This window comes from Equus asinus, chromosome 4 (genome assembly GCF_041296235.1).
Source record: "Equus asinus isolate D_3611 breed Donkey chromosome 4, EquAss-T2T_v2, whole genome shotgun sequence".
In the NCBI taxonomy this organism is placed as follows: domain Eukaryota; kingdom Metazoa; phylum Chordata; class Mammalia; order Perissodactyla; family Equidae; genus Equus; species Equus asinus.
In genome coordinates, this window is record NC_091793.1 from 115,581,635 (window position 1) to 115,606,400 (window position 24,766).

At 44.1% G+C, this 24,766-nt stretch overlaps 1 protein-coding gene across 4 annotated transcripts in view; it reads right to left on the reverse strand.

Annotated features, from left to right (window-relative positions):
• Positions 1-24,766, reverse strand: part of NFE2L2 (NFE2 like bZIP transcription factor 2) — a 137,202-nt gene that overhangs the window by 15,531 nt on the left and 96,905 nt on the right. The window contains exon 1 of one of the 4 annotated variants that reach the window (XM_014834037.3): positions 17,417-18,010. The exons of 2 other annotated variants lie outside the window; for them this stretch is intronic. In XM_014834037.3, the coding sequence (XP_014689523.1) occupies positions 17,417-17,461 (45 nt within the window). In that variant the 5' untranslated portion in view covers positions 17,462-18,010. Of the gene's footprint in view, positions 1-16,233; positions 16,696-17,416; positions 18,011-24,766 lie in introns of those variants that run through there. One more of the 4 variants, XM_014834038.3, reaches the window with a different exon arrangement.

Below are 24,766 nucleotides of genomic sequence, written 5' to 3' on the forward strand. Positions count from 1 at the left end.
TGGAAAAAGGACTTCTTAAATTAAAATATATGAAAACCAGAAATATGGAGTTTTCCTGAGTAGATGTTCACACAAAGCGTGGGGATTATTTTTACCTTATTACTATTCTCCATGAAAGTATCATTATACTGCCCAACAAAAATACATGTCAAGCACGGAAGTGATCACACTGCCCACTGGTAGGCACAGCTTACGACCTAAAATAATTATTTATTTATTTATGTTTGAGGAAGATTAGCCCTGAGCTAACTGCTGCCAATCCTCCTCTTTTTGCTGAGGAAGACTGGCCCTGAGCTAACATCCGTGCCCATCCTCCTCTACTCTCTATGTGGGATGTCTACCACAGCATAGCTTGCCAAGTGGTGCCATGTCTGCACCGGGGATCCGAATCGGTGAACCCCGGGCTGCCAAGTGGAACGTGCTCACTTAACCATTGTGCCACCGGGCTGGCCCCTAAAATAATTTCTTTTAAAGGCCTTTTGCTCAGTCTGGATCTGGTGGAAGTTTAAGTTCTTTGCAGCCCTGACACCTAGCATGTTTCCAATGCCAAGCAAACCCAGGGCCTTTGGCTGTAAAGAACACCAGGTTCCAGTCCCCATCTGGACTAGGTCCTGCCATTCCACCGTAACTTTCAGCCTCAGTTTCTTCATCTGCCCAGGGATAGGGCTGGGTTAGGTGACTCCAGGCATCCCTGCCCCTAAATACCTCTGATTCTATCAAGTCCAAAATATAGGTCAGTCTGAAAACTAATTTTGCATTTTAAAACAAGCTAATTTCAGCTACTTGTAACGGACGCTCTAAAGCAGTCCTGTCCAACAGAAATATAACGCAAGCCACGTGTGGAGTTTAGAAATTTTTAGTAGCCTTACTGAAAAAAAAAAAAGTGCATTTAATTTTAATATGTTTACTTAACCCAATATATCAAAAATTCTTTTAACATGTAACCAAAATTTAAAAATTATTGAGATATCAGAAGTGATGAGCACACTCAAATACACTACAACAAATCTTGCGTGACATGATCCCCTGAAATGCAGGCCTACCAGGACGAGGTTAAGGGTACAGAAAAATATCTTATATTGCTCCTGTTTTTAAACTTAAAATTGATTAAAATCAAAAACTCAGTTCCTCAGTTGCACTAGCTCCATTTCAAGCGCTCGAGGGTGACAAGTGCCCAGTGCCAGCACAGCTCTGGGGCAGCCTACAAAGTGGGCCCTCAACATTCCTCAGGCGGGAATTCTATTGAACCCAACTCTTCTGTTTTGCAAATTACTTCCTGAGGATACACCGGCAACATTAAGGCTTCTAAACTACAACAGCTAGTATTTATACTCATAGCAAATTATTTGTAAAAAGCTACTTCAATGACCTGAAAGTGCTGGTGAGTCTGAATTACCAAGAGGGCTCATAAATAAGCTTGATGTTATTCAGCAATGTGATGGTCCCGATGCCACACAATTAATTACCAGATTATTGCAAAGGTCACGTGAAGAATGGATAGAAATGAGGGGCTTAGGTGATGGGACAGTACTATCTGTTCCAACTAAGGATATGAACTAATCTTGAATTTGGAAATTACGTTTCAACTGCTTTCAGATGTCAACCTCTGAAAATGCCCAGTGCACACTGCTGTTGCCAATTGCCAGGCAGGAGTTTGAACCTCTTATAAAGGAAATTATAATTAGTGTGTATATATGTTCTATTTCAAAATCAGATTAGGAATCTTTTATTTTCCTTAATGTAAATCCTTTCAACTAGCCCGCTAAATAAATATGTAAGGACAGTGGTTTCCTGGTGAGCCTTCACATTAAGATCTGAGCATGAAAGATCACACTGCCAATATTCTAGATCCAGACAAAGATAGGGATGGCATAATCTAAGCAATAAGAGCATGGCCAACATTTATTGTCCACGTTCTATGTGCTCAGCACTATTCCAAGCACTTGTATCCATTATCTCATTTATACTCTCATTTGCACCAATCTGCAAGGTAGGTGGTATATTGTCATCGCCCTTTTGGAACAAGGAAACTGAAGCATGGCCCAGGGTTTCGCCAGTTTGAATCCTGAGCATGGACACTGCACTGCTCATCCGGCCATGCTGAGGCGGCGTCCCACATGCCACAACTAGAGGGACCCACAACGAAGAATATACAACTATGTACCAGGGGGCTTTGGGGAGAAAAAGGAAAAAAATAAAATCGTTTTAAAAAATAAAATCTTTTAAGAACACAGGCTTCTCCTTCAGGATAACCTGACCCTCCTCAGGGAGGCTGCGTGGAGCCAACCACGGCTCTGCTGCTAACGAGCTGTATGAGGTGGCCTTGGCCTAGCCACCTACCCTCATTGTGCTGTTCCTGGAAGGGAAACCAAGACAATAATACCTCCCTCATGGAATTGTTTTTCATATGAAAAAAAGTATCTGAATGCCTCTTAAAAATACAGGGGACAGTGGCCAGCCCCATGGCCTCATGGTTAAGTTTGGTACACTCTGCTGTGGTCTAGTTCCTGGGCATGGACCTACACTGCTTGTTGATGGCTACACTGTGGTGGTGACCCACAGACAAAATGGAGGAAGACTGGCACAGATGTTAGCTCAGAGTGAATAATCCTCAAGCAAAAAGAGGAAGATTGGCAAAAGATGTTAGCTCAGGGCTAATCCTCCTCAGCAAAAAAAAAAAAAAAAAAAGGGGGGGACAACCCATGGGTAAGGTAATAATACTATTAATAAATTCAACTCCCTTTGCAGGTGTCAAATGAACATGAGAAGCATCTAATTTTTAGGCTTCTGGGTCTAAGCACTATACAAAAAATAGAAAGTGAGGTCATAACTTGTTTATGTTTCAGACATTTGCATGGCAACAAGAAAGGGTAGTAAGTGTAAACCATTTTCAGTTGTGTCATCTCCCAAGGGTCTTCTAGAGGTCTTCTTTCCCTTCACCACTCTCCCCTTTTTTTCAGGCCGGAGTTACTTGGGGGTGGTTACTATAAAAGAAATCTTTTAGTCTTTAAAGACTAAAAGAAGGGGTTGGGGTTAGAAAGAAGACAGGGCCACGAGTCCGCTCAGTTCATGTTTGGGTTTAGCCTTCCATAATGCACTTCCACTCCCCAAACTCTGTTCGTTCAACTTGCCTGTGGACACTGTCCTTTTTCTAGGCCCTGGACCGGAGAGTGAGACATTCTGCCTCAGGTGAAGGAGTGTGCCTGGGAAGGAGTTCAGTGAGATGGCTGATGAGCCACATAAGGGCAGGGATTCCAGCAGACAGGTGGAGGGTCCCACAGGGGAGACGGGGGCAGGATGTGGCCCTCTGCTGTGCCAGGGCACGCGGAAGGCCTTGTCATGGATCAGTTTTCTTTCTCGAGAGAGAGGCTTCAATGTCCACAATAGTCAGGCCTTGACATGAGGCCAGGGAGAGCGCAGGGAAGACCACAGGAGAATGAGAAGTGCAGAGCAAAGAGCGAAAAGGGCACGGACCTTTATGCCGTGACACAGCTAGAATTCAAGGAGGGATTTTTTTTCCAGTGGGCCATGGCAATCTGCGATCCCCACACATTCAAACATCCCTGACAAAGGAGAAATAGAATTACGATAACAGTAATCACAGCCACCATTTGTTGAATGTATACCATGTGCCAGGTCTTGGGCCCAGTTCGTTTCTTACTTAATTCTAAGAACGCTGTGATGGAGGTGTCATCCACATTCTAATCATGGTAAAACTGAGGCACAGCCCACTGTTATATCTATCAACTTAGCCTCTCCAGGCCTCAGTTCTCTGCTCCCTACCACACAGGGCAGAGAAAGGAGTGCCCACGACAAAATCAAGTTGTTAAAGCTGTTCACACACCAGCCAGCACCTGGAAGAGCCGGGGAGACTGCAGCTGCCGCCAGCACAACTGTTAGATGCAGAGCTGTGAGCTCACACTCACGGGGAAAGCCCGTGGGAGAGCAAAGGGGATATTGTCTTCTTGTCTTTTCTTGGATGAATATTGCTTACTATTGGGACTGGAAGCCAACAATGAGACTGTTACAGCTGAATGAAGACAGGAAGAGTAAACTGATCTTAGAGAAGGGCCAAGAGAAACTCCCCCTGTGCTTCCTTGGAGAAGAAACCTATCCATCCTTAAAGCAAAAAGGCAACTTCTGGCTGGTTTTTCCTCTCCTTTCATCAATGGAATGAATACACTGGCAGATGCGTTTCTGTTAAAACACAGAAACAGCAGCGTGTGCAAGCTTGAGCACAAATGGTTTTGTGATGGGGCCAACAGAAGGAGAAAATCTACTCCCCTCCTTTAAAAAGGGGGCTTTAAAAAAATTCTCCTTAAATGGCCAACAAAGGTGGTAACTAGTTAGAATTACAGATCCTCAATACATGTGCTGATGCCACACCCACACCACAGCAAGAGCCCCCTCACCATCTCTCTGCCTCCAACCTCTTCATCTGCCAATTCACAGGCCATAATCACTTCCCGTCCACACCCGGCTCACATGTCTTGCCCTTTCTATAGCCTTCAGTGATTTCCAGATGCCTCATATAAACTTGAAACACCACACATGGGCACTGAAGGCCCTCTATGGCCAGCCCCAACTTAACTTTTTCAGTCCTAGCAACCCAGTATGACCAGTACACCACCCACACATGCCTGCACCCTCCCTCAGGCTTCCCACGGAAGCGTGAGTCAAATAATCTTACTGCCCTAAAAAATCTAGTTAAAATGCTCCCTCCTCCAGGATGTCCTCTCTGAGCACCCCAGTTGCAAGTGACACTTTCTCCTCTGCACTGTCATGGAACTGTCACATAGCACAGATGAGCTTGTACAAATACCAACCTCCTAGAGGGCAGTAATGGACTCTCTCTCACATTTATGAAGCAGTTACGACTAAGTAAGCAGCAGACATGGTGTCAGACGCCAGAGTTACAAAAATGAATAAAATACAGTCCCCACCCTAGAGGAAGTTATACCTTGAGCAGATGAGATAGAGATGTAAAGTAATTTACAGTCATTATGGTAGGAAACATGCCCTATAATCCAGGCGTACAAAGAGCAAAGGCATAGATTAACTCAGAATAGGGGCCATTTGAAAAGCAAATGTCCTTTAAGGAGGACAATACATTTGCTGCATTATCTTGGAAGATTAAAACAACTTCCTGCCCTTAAAGTTCGTTAGGGTGTGTAAATACCTAATAAATATTTATGGAATGAATAAGTGTAAGTTTAGGCTCAGAAGTCAGTATTTTCATTGTATACCTAAGGTGTCTTGGGATAAAGAGTTCTAATTACTTATGTAACAAAGGTATCATGTTTAATATCATTTATGACCCAACTATTAGTCAAAGAAAAATTATTTAACTTCTTTCACAGTAACAATACTTCAAATTATTCTCTGGGTACTCTACGAAAAACAAAGTATCATATCTTAAGAACTATAAATGCACACTCCTTCAAGTTAACGATAAAAATTGATTTTTTTGAGAGAAAAAACATGATAGTATCTTCAAATATCCACTAAAGAATTTTGCAACCTGCATAAAATATCAATCAATATAAATATTGATTAAGTGTATTTTCTTAGAGGACACTGGTTATTTCCCTCAGCCTAAAGGTACTTGGTCGCTCTGGTTTCTAGAGCTTTCATCACTTTCTATGATCTCTCCCCCACCTCCAGTTTAGAATAAAAGGTGTGAACAGGCTGTCATCTGAGGAAATTGTGGACCTCCCTACAAAGAACAAGGAAGCAACAGTATCCTGAGATTTCCTGAGCACAAGCAGTAGTAGCCTGGCTTCAAACTTTCTCTCGAAGTCAATGAATCACCGTGGTACCTAGGAGCAACTGGAACTGTGTGGGGACGAGGGAGGGTTACTGTGCTCTGGTTGTCAAAGTGATGCTAAATATCCTACAATGTGGGACAGTCCTCCACTCCAAAGGGAAGTCCAGCCCACGTGCCAGCAGCACCCTCTATGATAAACACTGAGCCAGCTCCCTGAGGTAGGGACACTGTCTTAATTAATCTTCATAAAGGAGTCCCTCACTCTCTAGCATCTAACAAAGCACTCATAGTCATTAGACAGTAAAGAAAGAACGAAGGGAAGGAAGGAGGAAAACAGGAAAAGGAGAGCAGGGATTACAGACATTCTAAATCCTTGTTCTGCCACCTGAGTGGCACGGCCCTGGACAAGTTACTTTCTCTCTCTGAACAGGTTTCCTCGTGTGTGAAATGGACATAGCAGCCCCCATCACTACAGAGTTAGTGTCAAGATCAAGAGAACAGGTCTAGGACGTACTACAGGGCTAGCAGATGTTCAGTAAATGTTCATTTTTTCCCCTTTTCTTCCCCATGAAATTGCTAGTTGCCTGTATTCAGCGATCTTCCAACATCAAAAGGACGGTTCTCATACCGTTAAAGTGAGTTGGTAACGTGAACGGAAATGAAAGAGTAATTGTTCCCTCCGTCTCCATTATCATCTTGGCCAGCACACCCGCCATCCCTGAAGCTTCACAGCACACTTGGACTGTTATCAGGTGAACTCCGGACACCTGTGGCCCAGGGCGAGTGCCGCGCGCTCCCAGAGAGAGGGAGATGAATGAGTTTTTATCTAGGGGAGTCGTTTCCACCCACATCTCTCTGGGGAGAAAAGGCTTTATCAGGATCAGTGAGAACAGACGTGAGGTTCCCCCAGCTCTTCTCAAGCCGCTTTCTCTCCTTTCTGAACGTACCCCAAAATTCAAGACCCAGAGTGCCAAGTCCCTCAGCAACACCACAAACATCCACACATAAGCAATCCTGCCCTGGCATCGTAGGGGCACCTCACGGTGGGAGGGGGCACAGAGCCTACCAACAACAGGAAGACTTCTCCAAATCAGGAACTCCCCTCATACAGCCTCCACCCGCGTCTTTAGAGGAATTCCTAAGATTACGTTATTACTGAGTGAGTCTGTGGTCACACAGGTGCACTCCATTAACTAGAAGGAATATATAGCTATAAAAAGTCTGTGCAAGTCAGAATAAAGTAGGCATTGCGGTCTCAATCCCCCTGCAGGCGGGGAACGTGAATCTCATGCTGTGTGGGATCTCACACAATTCACCCTCAAGCAGGTGTGACAAGTGCCCCAAAGGCAAAGCACCAGGTCTGTCTGAGATTCCTAAAAGGAGATGGTGTGAAGAAAGCGCAAGGACTTTGATGGCAAAGAAGGTTCCAGTCCTGGCTCTAGCTCTTACCAGCTGTGTGACTGCAGTGCCTTCCAGATCCCTTCCCCAGCCTGCCCCTGCTCTGATCCCAGGCTTCCTTGCCATCTGGCTGCCAACTACATTCCACCAGGGGTTTGGGTGGTAGTGAGCAGTGAAGAGATGCTGGAAGGTGAGAGGAAGAGCCCCTCTGCCGGTGTCCCAGCACCTGATGCAGTGCCAGCTTTGGGAGGATAGGCCAGAGCCTGGAATTCCACCTCCACCCCCTGCCCCTCCAGCCCTAGGGGTGGCAGTGGCTTCCTGAGGCTGCTAATCTCTCGGTTGTCTGGCTGGCTTCTCAGCTCTCCCATCACCTATATTATTTATTTCCTATATTAAATTCCCTCTGTTTGAAATATCTCATGTGGTTTCTAGTTTCCTAAACTGAACTCTGGCCTGTTTCTTAGCCTTTCCAAAGAGTTTTTCTCAGTAATGATAAAACCTTTATTAACAGGGTTGTTAAAAAAACTAAAGATGGGGCTGGCCCAATGGTTAAGTTCGTGCACTCCACTTAAGCGGCCCGGGGTCTGCTGGTTCTGATGCTGGGTGTGGACATGGCACTGCTTATCAAGCCATGCTGTGGCAGGCGTCGCACATATAAAATAGAGGAAGATGGGCACAGATGTTAGCTCAGGGCTAGTCTTCCTCAGCAAAAAGAAGAGGACTGGAGGCAGATGTGAGCTCAGAGCTAATCTTCCTTAAAACACACACACACACCAAACTAAAGGTAATAGGTGTAAATACAGTACAAGTAAATACTTGGAAATGCTTTCCCTTTTATCACATGGAGAACCTAAGTGCAAACTGCACGTTGAAGAGCGAATCTGAGTATTACAGACTTAGGACATCCGCAGGTAAAAATTCTGGGTCAGCCTGAGGCTTCCCTCAGGAAGAGTCCCATAAGGCTGTATTCCTCCTGGGTTCATTAAAAAGAACTCTCTTAAGCTAGTTTTCTTTTTCCTCCCAGCCTCTCTCCCTTTAATTCTAGAAGCTGTTTTCCATGTGAAATGTAACCTGGAATCTCCCCCCTGGGCGTCACCATCCTGACTCTCAATCCACTGCCGCAGCAAGGATTCCTGCAAACATGCAGCCCGGTAAAGAAGTTTCTAGCATACGGTGAACCTCTGTCTCTGCAGGAGAAGAAAGTACCTGAACCCACAGGACGGGTCTCCTTCTTGGTCCTGGTCTCAGCTTGCGAACCAGCGCAGAACTACGGGCCGGGAGTGAGGGAGGCCATCAGCCAGCATAAAGCCAGCCAGCCCTGCTCTTGTCCTTAGGGGTTGGTTCCTCAAGGTCTATTTTAATTATGTTTCCTTGAAAATTACCAAGAACAAAAACAACTTCTTCAAAAATTGGCAATTTTTCCTCTTAAAAGTAAAAAGATAGTTTTTATTTTGGATGGTTTTCATTATCAGGATTTTAATGGTTGAAAAAAATTTTTTTTGGCTAGGTCAAAAAAATCTCTGGTTCTCCAACACTCTAGACAGAGCAGCAGGGCTCCCTGGCTCCAGTACCGTAAACCAAACCAGCAGAAAGTACAGGTTCTTAGTCAACCCCGGAGCACCTGAAGGAGTGCAGCTCCCTCATGTGTCACTCCTCTGTTCGGTTCCCTTCACCGGAGGCAACCACACACGGCATCATTCTTCCCTGTGTTCTAATCCCTTAGGCTGGGAGTGGGTGGATTCTGCATCCGTGTGTGATATTATCATTCTGTGCTGAAGCACAGAAGACAAAAGACTGTCAAGTCTGGAGTAAAACACAATTCTGTATCCTTTATCAGTAGGCCACCTCCCTACCCAGTCGATAGTGTCCCTGCCTCTTACACAGACATCGGAGGGTTGGGAGATGGGTACTAACCCACCCTGAATGTCGGCTACATTCCTGCAAAGAAGGGAAAAGGCACTGAATGGGAAAAATGAGCCAGTGAAATACAAGTATGCACTGCACATGGCCTAACGTTAACACTAAAATCCTTCTGTTTTAAGATACTTTAAACACGTATTATGTGTATCATTCAGCACAAAACTCATAAGAACAAGTGAAAAGAATAAGATATCGTTTCTGAAATCTTAAAGCAATAGGAAGGACAGGTTAAAAGAACTGTAAACTACTGATGACTAGAGTTAGAAAAGCAGACAGCGTCCTGAGGGGTGACCGAATGTACCCCTCCAATGGGGCGACAGTCAAGGAAAGACTGGAGCTGGGCCACACAAGCTCTGCCTGACGACACTGGAGAGAGGCTGTGGCTGGCATGAGGGTGCCCACTCCCTTTTGGGCGTGTTCTCACCCTGTCTGCAAGGCAGGGCTAAGCCAGCTCAGAAGGCCCTGAACCATACCCTCAAGTCTCTCAAGTGAGACTGCTGTGCTGTACAACAAAGACACATGCACACGCACGTACACACATGCAAACAATGTGAAAGTTAGCCCAGTCTCCAGGTATGTAAACCAGACAGCCATTCGGGTAAGGACAATGGTACCCACTGTGGTCAGACTACAAGGTTGACTTTAGCAGGTAGATACAGAGAACCAAAAATTTGGGTTGCCGAAAGCTGCTTTGCACATTTAAGTTTTGGGGTTTTTTTTTTAAAGATTTAATTCTTTCCTTTTTCTCCCAAAGCCCCCTGGTACATAGCTGTGTATTTTTAGTTGTGGGTCCTTCTAGTTGTGGCATGTGGGATGCTGCCTCAGCATGGCTTGATGAGCAGTGCCATGTCCGCTCCCAGGATCCAAACTGGCGAAACCCTGGGCCACTGAAGCAGATCGTGCGAACCTAACTACTACAGGTTTTTGTTTTTTTAACGGGAGATGATAACAAGGCCTGGGAACGAAGAGCACAGAGCTTCCTAGGGTGAGGCAAAGTTCTGTCCTGGCTTCCAGGCTCCAACACCTGTCCTAAGCATCCTGGCCTCACTGCCTTTTCTCTGCTATTCCCAAATAATCCAGACTGCAGGTTATCACAGGCCACATTCCTGACAAGAAACAAAGAAAAATTCTACTGACCCACTTGGGGAAAATTTTTTGATAACAAAATTATTACCCATATCTCCATGAGGGATTAAAGAGCTCAAATTATATTTACTGGATTTCAAACATTCGCTAGGACACCTTAAAGTTTAGATGTTGTCAGGCCGGCCTCATGGCTGAGTGGTTAAGTTTGCACGCTCTGCTTCGGCGGCCTAGGGTTTCGCTGGTTCGGATCCTGGGTGTGGACATGGCACCACTCATCAGGCCGTGCTGAGGCGGCATCCCATATAGCACAACCAGAGGCACTCACAACTAGAATCTACAATGTACTGGGGGGCTCTGGGGAGAGGAAGAAGAAAAAAAAAGAAGATTGGCAACAGATGTTAGCTCAGGTGCCAATCTTTAAAAAAAAATTTTTTAAATTAAAAAGAAAAAATTTAGATGTTGATCTTAAGGCTGTGAAGGGCAGTGACCAAATATAAGAACACTTCTTTTCATGATTTAAGTAGATATCCTAACTAGATTTTCTAAATCACTATATAAATACCTTCAATGGGTACCAACACTGAGCTGAGTTCTCCAGGGTACTGGTTCCCAAACCAGACTGCTTGCTAGAATCCCTTCAGAAGCTTGAAAAGATACTGATGCCTAGGTCCCAACCCCAGAGACTCTGTTTAATGAGGGATATGGCCTGGGCATCGGTATTTTAAAATACTGATGGTGATTCTAATAGTCAGCAAAGTTGAAGACCCATTGCTATAGGTAACAATCGTCAATAAAAAGGAATGAAGTCCTGATATATGCTACAACATGGTCAAACCTTAGAAACACTATGTTAAGTGAAAGAAGCCAGTCACACAAAACCACATATGGTATGACTTCATTTATATGAAATATCCAGAACAGACAACTCCATAGAGATAGAAAATAGATGAGTGGTTACCAGGGAGTTGAAGGGAAATGGGGGGTGACTACTAACAGATATGGGGTTTCTTTATGGGGTAATGAAAATGTTCTAAAATTGATTGTGGTGACAGCTGTCCAACACTGAATACACTAAATCAATCAACTGTCCAATTTAAATGGGTGGTCTGTATGGTATGTGAATTACATTTCATAAAGCTGGAAAAAAAAAAAAGAAAGAAATATAAATGCAATACCCAGCTCGAAAGAAAGTTAGGATCTAGCTGTAGAGGAAAAAACCCCAAAAAAACACAGATTCACAGATAAGTATCAGAGATTTTAAAAGGCCATTAAAGAGAATTGCCTAATGCAGAAAATAAAAACTTCAGGAGAAGGCTTCAAAGCCAAAATGATCTGATTTTTCTTTTCTCATCCAATCATTCTTCTCTGATTTGAACAAAGCAATGGAGAGTTCGGATCTCGGCAGCATGCTGCCCATACTACAGGCCCCACAGTCTCAATTTCCAAGCTTGTGAGAAAGGAATGACTACTTAGCATTGCCAAGGAATGTTTTGTTTTAATCCTTCAGAATACAGACTGTTGATGGATTATAATGCCTCTTGGGTCAGTTATCAACAGGGCCTTTGAAAGATGGCCGTGGTGCTCTGAATCCTTCCTATGCCCTGGATTTGTCTTTACTGCCCCCAGAGTTTGAGCCAAATAAACTCACATGCTCACACACACATAAAGACGTTCATAGATGAGGCTCTGTGACACACAGGTATTATAGGACGCAGGCCATAGAAATGGCTGGTTAAAGGTGCTCCCCACCCTCAGAGTTCCTAAAATTCTTAATACTAATAGTTAAAAAGTGTTCCCTGTGGCAGGAGCTGACACATAGAAAACTCTCATTTTAGGCAGGGGAGGATTTTGTTTCGCAAGTCTTATTATTTTTTTTTAAGGTGGGGGGAAGGGTTGGTGCAGGAACACGATTTGTATTTTTCGAATACTGTTAGGGAATTATACACTTAAACGTATTTTTGCTTTCATTTCCAGAAAACACACCATTATCAATTAAAGAGGGCTTGGCCTATACCTTAGAGCCCTTTTAATAAATGTTTGTTGGAGTATATTTAAAAGCAGGTAGCAATGAAATTTTAATAACTTCTGGAAATCATATTATCAAAATGTAAACTCTATTCTCCCTTTTATAGTAAACTTAGGCAGTCAAAGGTAAAGGAAGCAGGTTAAATACTGCATATGGTAAACTTGTTCTCCTATAGCCTGGTGTGCAACAGATTTCAGCAAACTTTCAGAAGAGGCTGAGACAGGCATTTAAATACCCTGGGTTTACTCAGGCCAACTTTTATGCAAATCATCCAGTGGATCCTAAAAATCCTGCAGCCTACTTAATTCACACAAATAAGACAATAATTCTGAAAACAATTTGTTCAACGATAAGAACTAAGAAATAACCCTCATACACTGTTGGTGGGAATGCAAACTGGTGCAGCCACTATGGAAAACAGTATGGAGATTTCTCAAAAAGTTAACAATAGAAATACCTTATGACCCAGCCATCCCACTACTGGGTATCTATCCTAAGAACCTGAAATCAGCAATTCCAAAAGTCCCATGCACCCCTATGTTCACTGCAGCATTATTTACAATAGCCAAGACGTGGAACCAACCTAAGTGCCTAGCAACTGACAATTGGATAAAGAAGATATGATATATATGTACAATGGAATACTACTCAGCCATAAAAAAGGACAAAATCGTCCCATTCACAACAACGTGGATGGACCTTGAGGGTATTATGTTAAGTGAAATAAGCCAGACAGAGAAAGACGAACTCTGTATGACTCCACTCATAGGTGGAAGTTAACATATAGACAAAGAGAACTGATTGGTGGTTACCAGGGGAAAGGGGGGGGGGGAGGGCACAAAGTGTGAAGGGGTGTACCCACAACATGACTAACAATAATGTACAACTGAAATTTCACAAGGTTGTAAACTATCATAATCTTAATTAAAAAAAAACTAAGAAATAAAGTATTGAACTTTGAAATGTAGTATTCTCAAAACCCCCAGTAAGCTTCCACTTGAGCCCTTATGCTTGCTTCAATTCAGCAATGCCAAAACAGAAGATTAGTGCCTAATTTGAGCCGCAGGTTTCCACTAGCTGCCAGCTCAAATTCTCACCATTCTCCCCGCTTTCCTTCAACCTGGCTTAAGCCTGTCTGTCCCACTCATCACCATATACATCTTCAGTACCAAACTTACTTTTGACCACGACTTCCAAATGAAAAGAGCCAACGGGACAGGGGAAGGTACCAACTAACAAGGCAAACAAAGGAGAACAAAGATTCCAGGAGCCAGGAGATTTAATGAAGAAAAAGGAAAGCGGTCCCTGAATAAGCGTGAGGCAGAATCTCGGGCACTGCTGAAATCCCAGGAATTTTAAAAAACAATTATTATCGGGGCCAGCCCGGTTGCCCAGTGGTTAAGGTTGCACACTCCACTTCAGCAGCCCGGGGTTTCACCGGTTCAGATCCTGGGTGTGGACATGGCCACGGTGGGGCAGCATCCACATGGCACGGCCAGAGGCACTCGCAACTGGAGTATACAGCTGTGTGCTGGCGGGCTTTGGGGAGAAGAGGAAAAAAGAAAAAACGAAGATTGGCAACAGTTGTTGGTTCAGGTGCCAATCTTAAAAAAAAAAAAAAATGATTATATTAAGAAATAGTCCTGCTTCTCTAAATTAACCCCCCTAGGCCCCTGTGTCTTCCTTAAAAGGTCCCCATGTGCTAATTCCACCGATAGGTTGTATTTACTCTCACTATCTTCAAGAAGGCCACCACCCCCTCACATACACAGAAATTCCTGGTAAGGGCAAAAGTGCAGAGATCAATCTTTTTAATTCCTGCCTCTCCCTCCCCCAGTTTTTCTCAATTAATCCACTTTTTTTTTTTTAAAAGATTTTATTTTTTCCTTTTTCTCCCCAAAGCCCCCCAATACATAGTTGTATATTCTTCGTTGTGGGTCCTTCTAGTTGTGGCATGTGGGACGCTGCCTCAGCGTGGTCTGACGAGCAATGCCATGTCCACGCCCAGGATTCGAACCAACGAAACAGTGGGCCGCCTGCAGCGGAGCGCGCGAACTTAACCACTCGGCCACGGGGCCAGCCCCTCAATTAATCCACTTTTTAAAGTGTGAACTTTTCCTCCTGTTTGAAGTTTAATGAATCCTGGTCCAGTTTGGCAGGGGTGATTAAGAGCCATCTGGAGGCGGACCACCTAGCTTGGAATCCCACCTCTGCCACTCAATAGCTGGGTCACTTTAAGCAGGACTCTTGCCCTCCCCATGCCTCTTTTCTCACCTAGAAACTGGAGCTAATAGTATTTCCCAGGGGGTTACTGTGAAATTATACACGTGAAGCAATTATCACACTGCCTGGTGTGCAAGGAAGCACCTGATAACTCATCCATTATAATCTTAGTGCCAAATTCTTCCTGCACCCAAGAGTTTACACTGAAAAGTTAACCACAGATGAAGGGACAGTTAAAGAGGAAATAATATTTATGCAAAGCTCCCTTTAAATATGTTCAGCCAGCAGAGAGGAAATCCCCCCCCCCCCGCAAAAATGTGCTTATACTCCGTAACAAATTCCTTTTCTCATGCAGCTCTGTAAGTATAATTCATCCCAAATAAAAATAAATATTAAGAAAAGTAATGTATTTGCTTTTCAACTCTTCCTGGTAATCCTAAAGGAAGACACTATTTTCCCCCAAGCATTGTTTATAAAAACCCAAGTTAACAGAAAGAAAGATTTCAAAATGGCCCGAGTTATTTTTAATGCAGAAAGACAGATGTGAATTGTGTATTTATCCTCCTGCATGCTGCTTCCACAATCTCGAGAGATTTTTCACCTGTCTAAAAAGTCAAGTTGTTCTTTGGTTAACATTCATTCAGGAGATGAGAAGCCTGTCCTATTTTTCTTTCAAAATAATCTTATCGGTCTAGTCCAAGACCAAAGTACTTTATCTCTCCAAGACACCCTTGAAAAGAGTAATGGATGGCTTCCACCTAATGGAGATACAGAATCTAAGACCCGCCTTCCTGCCCTGTTCGTCAAACGGCCTCTGCACAGAGGGCCAAAAACAGTATCACAAAACCAACTCACACTTGGAATTTCTTTGAAAAAAGGTCAAAATCCATTTCTGACTCTGTTCAAATCTTTCTGGACTACAAACAATGATTTAATATGAATCACAGTTATAAACATGAAATTGATTCTAAGTTTTACTGTATTGTCTTTTGTCATAGTCTTCAAATATGCAGACTGATGTCTGATTACAAAGGTGGAAAGGCGGTTACCTTATCAAACAAAACTGGAAAATTCACATTTAAAAGAGAAAGCAGCACATATGCTTCATGCATCTCTGTATATGGAATGTTAAACTACATAGTAAAGAAAGAAAAAAAAAATAGAAGGCTCTAGGCTACGATTCTCGAATTCAGGAAAACTTAAGTGCATTAGCATCACATATCTTTTGCTCATATAGATTACTCTTGAACAGCAGCTAAACGGAAAGCACAGTTTACTTTTTCACACTAGTGGGAATCCGGGCAACACAATCCTAATCATTACTGGGGGAAAGTTCAAGACCAAAAGCTTTAAGAAAAAAAGCATAATGAATGCAATGTCAGTAACTTAAAATCCTACTTTAGATCTTCAAAATCAATCTAAAACTTTACATTTAAGAGCACAAACGTATTTACTGTATCTATTAAGTTACACATTTCCTTGAACCAAATATTTTTTCCCCCAAGAACCCAATTACAAAAAAAAAAATTTTGGAAACATAAATATCTACTCCTTTAAAATCCCTACAAAGTATGAACAGAAACTTGTTCACTTTTATAACAATTTACAGAACTTGTTAGGAAAGCATTATGAAACACGAACGTCCCATCCTCCGCCCTTGCAAAAGAAGCAACATGCTAAGAAATCGAGGCAAATTCTCAAACAGAAAAGGACAACTATATAAAGCACTCAAAGGAGAAATAACATATGAAAGCAAAACATTACTAACAATCTAAAAGCAAGAGAAATGCTCATTTACACCCGCAACTCTTACCCTTGACAGCAGAGAACAGAATATTCTGCCTTATACATTTTGGAATCGCAAATTTGAGAGGCTAAATCCAAAGACAAAGCCGCCCTGGGGAAAATAACAATTGCGCAACAGATCAACAGCTCCAACTTGTCCCTTGGCCCCGACGCGGCAAGGTTTGCACGCTATAAAGCAGGAAAGGGCCAACCGAGGGCCGCCGTGACAGCCAACAGGCCACTGTCAGGGAGGCCGAGGCCCCGAACGCGGCGTGCGCCACGGGGAGGCACCACGCGGGATCGAGAAGCCCGGGGCGCGGCCGACTCCGACCTCAGAGCCCGCTGTCCCAACCCGCACTTCCCCGCGCGTCGCGAGGGCCCGACCCGAGGTCTAAGAGCCCGAACTTTTCCCACCGCGCGAGGGAGCGCGCGGGGCCCGGTGGCGCCGCCGCACGTCGGGGCGTCGGAGCTGGCTGGGCACTTCAGGACCTCCTCCCTCCCCCACCCTGGGGGTTGGGCTTGCTCGCCAAACTGCCTAAGAGCGATCCGATGGATGGACTGATGGATTACTTTCACCCTTAGACGGCCCGGGGTGGGGGAAGAGCGCCGCGCCGCAGCCTGCGCCCCCGGAGGTCGGGGCCGGGGGCGGCGGCAGAGGAGGGGCTCCGGGTCCCTGCCCCGAGGAGACCTCAACTCCCCCGAGAGCGGCCCCGTGACTAGGCACATTTTTGCCGACTCCGAGGCGGGGGAGCCGCACAGCCCCGGAAGGGCCGGGCTGCGCCAGCTCAGACCGCCAGCGTCCGCCCCCTCCTGCCCTGCTGCCCCTGGGGCCACTCAAATTCGGGGGGCTGCCCGGGGCTCCGGTGACCCAGCTCCGGCGGCCGGGGACGCGGCTAGAGACGCCCCTCCCCCCCGAGCTTGGGCGTAGCCCCAAAACCCCAACCCAGTCGCCCTCAGGGGCCGCGGGCACACTGTCGGTCGGGCCACCCAGCCGCGCCCCGACTCCCCTCGCGGCCCCTTGGGTCCCCGCTCCCCCTCCCAGCCCGGCCCCGGCGCAAGCGCAGCGGCTCCAGTGCATGGCCGCTGCAGTTCTGGCTCCGGCCACAGACGGGAGGAGAAGCCGGCTGCAGCTGTCCCTTCCGGGCCGCGGCTCCCTCGCTCCCTGCCCCCGTCCTGACACCACCGCAGGGCCCGGAGGGCCGGGGCAGCACCTGCTGGGACGGCTGTGCGGGCGGCGGCACCTCCAAGTCCATCATACTGAGGTGGGGACCGTGCTCTGGGGCTCCCCGACGGCGGCCCTGTCCCGGCTCTCGAGGCGCGGCACGGGCGGCAGCAGCGGCTCCTCAGGTCTCCCCGGCACTCGCTTCTCCGCGACACAGCCGGAGTCGCCGGCCGGGCTCCTGTCCCGCTCCGCCTCCCGCCCCCCGAGGGCGGGGCAAGAGCCCGGGCCCTTCCTTTCCCCGCCGGCCGCGCCGGCTGAGCTTCCGAAAATCCCCCACACTCGTCGCGGCTGACGCAAGAAGCCGGCGGTCTGGGGGCGGGGGTCCCTGCGGGCGGGCGGGGTGCCGGGAGGAGGGTTGCCTTAGCTCCCCGGTGCGCCCTCTCAGTTTGCTCTCCTCGGCAAACAAGACTAATGCTGTCCGCCCGCGAGATTAAGAGTTGTTTGCCGAAGGTCGCTCGGGTTCCGGCGCTTTGAAACAGTTTAAACAGTTGGGACGAACACGCCTGGAGACCCGGCGAAGGCGCTGGTGTCGGAGCTGCGCCTCCCTGATTTGGAGTTGCAGAACCTTGCCCCGCTTTATCTCACCCAACTGCCCGTGAGTGGCGCCAGCCCCGGGGGCGGGGGCTGCAGGCTGGGACGCGGGCCGTGCGCACCGTGCACTGGCCTTCTGCCCTCGGAGCCAGTGGGACTTGCCCAGGGGAAATGTGGCCCGCGCAGGGAGCTCGTGCTCGCAGTCACCCCAAGCGCCCTCCACTTACTCCCACGCGCTTTGCACTCTCGTTAGGCTCAGGCTGCCAAGGGCAAACCGAGAAGTCTCTTGGTCCGAGAGTGGTCAGTATTGTCCACCAAGAGCTTCTCTTCCCAGCAGAGCACGCACACCACACCAGAGATGGCGTCCTTGAACGCTGTGCAATACTACAACATGCCATAACCTTTACAAGTTTCTTTTCACGCACGACATAACTTAAAAAATAAAAAAGATCAAGTTATAAAATAACTTGTTTGTATAATATGGACTCGTTTTGTAAAAACATGTACCTAGAAAAAAATTGAAAGTTGTTTGCCAAAATATTAATAGTTGTAGAATCATGAGTAATTTTTACCTTTCTCTTTGTAGTTTTAAAGATTGAAAACATACTTTAAGTATGTTTTCAATCTACAATGAATATGTATTACGTTTTACACTTAATTATTTAAAATTACTGCCCCCAGAAAACTTCAAGTACTTGAAAACAGGAATATTATGACATCTTTTAAGATTTAAAAGAGAATAAATTTTTTTTTCTCTTATACGTTAACAATTTTTCTCACTCTTTAACAAGCCTGCTTTTCAGTTTCTAGCTTCTTGGAATTATGCAAAACCAGGTGAGTAGACTGTGCCCGCAGTGGTTTTACTATTTCATTCAAAAACCTGTTGCCAAAAAAAAAAAAAAAAAGCCTGAGTATGGCAGATCAATGCCCTATAACCTGCAAAGAACTACCTTCTCTTGGTTGCGTAATTTGACACTCACAGGATTTATGTGTAAATTAATATGGTCAAGTATTCCTTGAGGTAAGTGAAGCCTAAATTAATTCCTTGTAATTGAAGCAAGCGTCTTCACCTTGAATTAAACCCTTTCAGCTGTTATGTGAAAAGCCTGCAAAATAATCTGCACACTGAAAACAAGTTTAGGGGAGATTATGTACAATGGACCTGACATGAAACATGCAAAGACATAACGAAATGACATTTCTGCGTCAAAGAAGGGCACAAGAGTATATTGTTAACAATTCAAGTTACTTATTAAAACTACTAAATCTGTGAAGGCAGACAGTAAGCCCAGGAGGCAGGAGATACCAAAGTCATATATGACATGATTGCTGCCCTCAAGGAGTTTATAAAGTGTTTGGTATTTCCTTGTTAAGCAACAATTTTCCATTGAGTTTAGACTGAATGAAATAACCTTTACTTTTACAAAACTGCAGTTGCTGAATGTATATTATTTCAGGCACCTGCAGAGTACATATTTTCGAAGGGAGGAGAACAATATAAGAATCTGAACATGTTTAAGAAAAATAAACACTAAGGAAAAGCTGTTTGGCTTTGAACGGTGGTTCAGCACAAGGAAAGGGAACCACAGTCTTAGACCACCCCTGTCAAAGAGGTTCCCAGTCTCGGCAAACACTGAGATGAGATGTCTTCATGTGTGAACCTAGGCCTTGCCTTCCAAACTTCCATGTTATGCTATTGGGCCACAGTTGCTCCACGCTGAGAAGCTCCAGGAGAACAGAATAGAGGATGCCGGTTTTTCTCTCCTGTCCCAGTGCCAGGGGAGTCCTTTCTACTGCTAGGCTCTCCTAGCTACTATTTTATTTTTTCCCCCAATTGGTTTCACATTCTACTAACCCTTGTATATTTCCATTCATGTGTGAATTTTTTTGCTGTCTTTGGAAAGACAACCCTCCATGTATGCTAGAAATGTGTGAGGATTGTAATACTTTGATCTAGAATTCTTATAAAAAAATAAGCATCATCAAGTAAGGCTTCTGAGTTCACAAAGTTTGGGTAATGGTGATGTGATGACCCATTTATTTCACCTTCTTCTTGGTGATCTAATCTGCCAAGTTTGAAAGGCCCAAGAAAGTACCACTGTTTCAAAATTCTTCATCACCTTGAGGCTTCTTCCCTCTTCTTTTCACTTCCTCTTAATTGTACTCCATCTTCAAGCCAGAAAATATCCAGACTCTCTTGGATTTAGAGTTGAAATTCCAAATTTGTTCAGCTTGTAGTAGCTGGTTTCCAAAGGTGGCAGCCAATGAACCACCCTTCCTGCTACTGATGTGCTTGTGTAGTCCCCCCACATTGAATCGAGTGACTTGCTTTAACTTAGGGAAGGAGGCTGGAAGTGACAGTAGGCCAGGTCTCTGCCTAAGCCTTAAAAAGGCCTGCAAGCTTCTAATTTTACACTCTTAGGAGTCAGCCATCATGTAAGAAGTTTGACTATCTTCATGGGAAGAGAGGCCATGGGGACAACCCTGGAGGATGAGACTCCAAGTGGAGAGAGGCTATATGAAGCAAAAGGGCACCAGGCTTGTGAGTGAAGAAACCATCTTGGACTTTCCACCCTAAGTCAAGCCCCAGAGGACTCCAGTCCCAGCTGCTATCTGACTGCAACCATATATGAGAAACTCCAAGCAACACCAGCAGAAGACTGCCTGGCTGAGCCCAGTCAGCCCAAAGAATTGCAAGAGATTATAATGTTGTTTTTAGCCACTGAGTTTTGGGGTGGTTTGTTTCACAGCAACAGATAACCAAAACAGCATATATTGGATATAGAAGGCAAGGTTTCTCCTGGCTGTCCCTTCCTGTGAATGAGGAGGGTATCTGTCCTATAATATATATTTGTTGCTACATACAAAGTAAATCACCTTGGGGCCGGCCCAGTTGTTGAGTGGTTAAGTTTGTGCGCTCCGCTTCGGCGGCCCAGGGTTTTGCCGGTTCAGATCCTGGACGCAGACATGGCACCGCTCATCAGGCCATGCTGAGACGGTGTCCCACATAGCACAACCAGAGGACCTACAGCTAGAATATACAACTGTTTACTGTGGGGCTTGGAGGAGAAGAAGGAAAAAACAAAAAAAAGATTGGCAACAGATGTTAGCACAGGTGCCAATCTTTAAAAAACAAAAGTAAGTCACCTCATCACAGCATGCATCAGTATCATACTATTAGATAGACGATAGTGAGATATTCTCCTTATCAAAATACACTTAAGGAACACAGGCATTTCATCAATTAAGTAGTCAGATGTGTAAATGCATAGAGATTTTGGCCCTAACGTGACCTCATTTATACCAGTTATGTAAGATGCTTGTTGAATATCTTCTGAGGGAATTTGAACTTCGGGAGCAGCATGCCCCGTGGATAAACTGAACTCCAGTATAGCAGCGTTCAAAATAATTGGTGTATTTATTTCGAAACACACCCATAACCTCGGTTCCTTGGGGTGCACACCTCACTATGCAAACTGCTTGATAAAAGAGCTGTATATCTCCAAAGCCAGTTTTAACTTGCAGAGTTTCCTGGTCATAATAGAAACAGTACTCTGCAGGAACTGCAGGGCAGTGAGTAAAGAGAAAAACCCAGAAGTTTAAAAGAGTGCTTTTCAATTATATCTGTTGATACCTATATAAATATACATGCACAGGAAAAAGAGACTGAACACACATAGTCCAAAATGTTAACCATTATTATTCTGATTAACTTACTGATGATTTTATTTTTCTCATTTTTGCTAGTCTGTATTTTCCTAAGTAAATATTACTTTTATAATAACAAGTAGAAAAGTGGGGGTGGGGTATACCGTTAGGGAGGAACACTGCTTTTCTCCCAAGCCACTGGGTCCATTTCCTTTTCAAATTGAATTTTAACCACAAGCTTTGCAAATCTTTCCATTCTGTATATACTAGAGTGGAGCCTGGAGAATTTGACCACATCTTTAAGTGTGGTTGCGGTAAAGGTCTAAAGATCCTTTGCTCTTTCAATCTGCTAACTAGCAAAGTTTCGCTGAGCAGAATAGGAGGGAGCCCCAGACAAAGATGGAATTTTATGAGTACGTTGAGAAGAGACTAAGAAGCGCAGCTTTGGAGTGATATGCAAAGTTGCCCGTACATAACATTGCTGTATGGGGAAAATAAACAGAATACAGAAAAACATGTATACCTAGAGCTATGTCTGCAGGGCTAGTTACCAAATAATGAGTGTCCAATATCAGATAATTCACTTTTATCACTTCTTCATCTTTTCTGCATTGTTCAAATTTTTACAGTAAGCATTTTTAGAATTAGGGGAAAAATGAGTTAAATTGTTTTCATTTTGGACAAACAAAAAGCAGAATGTAATGATGGAAGAACAGAGTATCCTTGTGGGCAGGTCTTGCAGATGAAGTTCTTAACACTCTTAGAGGCTGGAACGTGAAAAGGGGAAATAAGACTTGCCAAGATATTTGTCTCCTGGGATTTGCTATTTCATAGACTCATTTTGACCTTTGAGTAATGTTAGGATTAAAAGAATGCTTAGAGATCATCTGGCCCAAACATGGCAAGTAAGTTTTACTTTTATTGCCAACTCCAATTGATTGGCAGTGGCTGCCTACAATGCTTTGCTGAGAAGAATTCAGAAGCAGCTTCCCAATTTGGTAGAAAAATCTCAGTGATTGATTAACAATGTCTGCTGTGGGCACAGAATGACAGAATAGGTGGCACATGTTAGGTATTTTCCCTCCCTGATCTAGTCCAACCCTCTACTTTTACATTTGAGGCAACTGAGGGGTGATTTGATTACCAATGATTACAAAACTAGCTATTGGCAGAGCCAGGAGTAGAATAACATTTCCTGATTCCTGGTATTACGTTCTTCCCACACAACAAATTGACTTGGACTTTTGAAGGCCAATCTAGTACTGGGCCAGAGCTAGAGGGTCAGGTGTAAATTTTATTCATATGTTAGCACCTTATTTTTGGAGGAGATTAATAACCCAGTTGATCAATGATAATTATTTCATATATTTTATAAACGTTCCCTACAAATCATGCAGATGTGATTAGACCCAATATTATAAATCAAAAGGCTACAAGACAATGAAGTGTGTTGCTCAAAGTTCAGGAAAATCGTTATCTGGAACTGGCTGGTTCTAAAGCCCAGCCTCAGTCCACTGTAGGTCAGGTCTCTGTAGAGTCCCTTGGCTGTGCTGTATTTACTGAGTACTCACAGTGAAGCTCCCTGAAGATTACGTTTTTCCACATTCTGTTTAATTAATTCCCCGTGGACAGAACGATAAAGTATTTTTCACTAGAGAGAAAACTTACAAACAAATATGAGAATAGGATTTCTACATTTAGGAACTTCAAAATGAAGGGTAGGGAGAAACTAAATGAGCTGTTTCCATCTTCAGCCTCTACCTCGTAGCAGGGTTTTTATTCTTCTGTTTTAATGAAAAGGTCTAAGAACAAGGTATAAAATGTAGTGACAAGACTGTAAGCTATTGTAACCCTTGCACTTCTAATAAATTAAATTCCTCTGGTTGTATGCTTCTAAAAAGCCTAACATGCAGGTAACTTTAATGCCAGTTTAGAGCTCTCTCCCGAGAAGATGCAGGTACCTGTTCATCACATTTTCTTTCTACTGATGAAAGACAGAATATTTCAGTCTTGGGGTTCATACACTTTCGGAAGTTTGTGATGGTAAATGTATGAATTCACTTGCCTTTTTAAAATTGAGTTTTGACAATGGGCCATGCACTTTACGTGGATTATTTAATTTAATCCCATCAGAAAACCAATGACATAGGTATATTATTACCTCCTTTAGAAGTGAGGAAACTGAGGCCTGAAGAGGCTAGCTAATTTTATCCATGGTCAAGCAGTTAGCAAGTAGCTGGGCAGGTCACTCTGGCTCTAAAGTTCTTAACATGACGATTTGCTGCCTCTCATGGATGTTTTTAAAAAATGATAAGGGTTAATTAGGGAATTTGGGTAGAAATGTTTTCTGAAATATTTTGACAAAAACTATCTGTGCGATTTATTTATTTAAAAAACAACAGTTGATGGACAGCTAATCTTCAACAAAGATGCTAAAAACGTGCAATGCAGAAAGGAAAATCTCTTCAATAAATGTTGTTGGGAAAACTGGACAGACCACATGCAAAAGAATGAAAGTAGGCCATTATCTTTTGCCATACACAAAAATTAACTCAAAATGGATTAAAGACTTGAAGGTAAGATGTGAAACCGTAACATTCCTAGAAGAAAATATAGGCAGTACACTCTTTGACATCTGTCTTAGAAGGATATTTTCGAATACCGTGTCTACTTGGGCAAGAGAAACAAAAGAAAAAATAAACAAATGAGACTTCATCAGACTAAAGAGCTTCTGCAAGGAAAAGGAAATCAGGAACAAAATGAAAAGACAACCCACCAACTAGGAGAAAATATTTATAAATCATATATCTGACAAGAGGTGAATCTCCAAAATATATTTAAAAAATCATATAACTCAACAACAAAAAACAAACAACCCTATCAAAAAATGGGCAGAGGATATGAACAGACATTTTTCCAAAGAAGTTATACAGATGGCCAACAGGCACATGAAAAGATGTTCAACATCACTAATCATTAGGGAAATGCAAATCGAAACTACAATGAGATATCACCTTACACCTTGTTAGAATGGCTATAATTACCAAGACAAAAAATAACAAATGTTGGAGAGGATGCATTCTGCTGGTGGGAATGCAAACTGGTGCAGTCACTATGGAAAACAGTATGGAGATTTCTCAAAAAATTAAAAATAGAAATA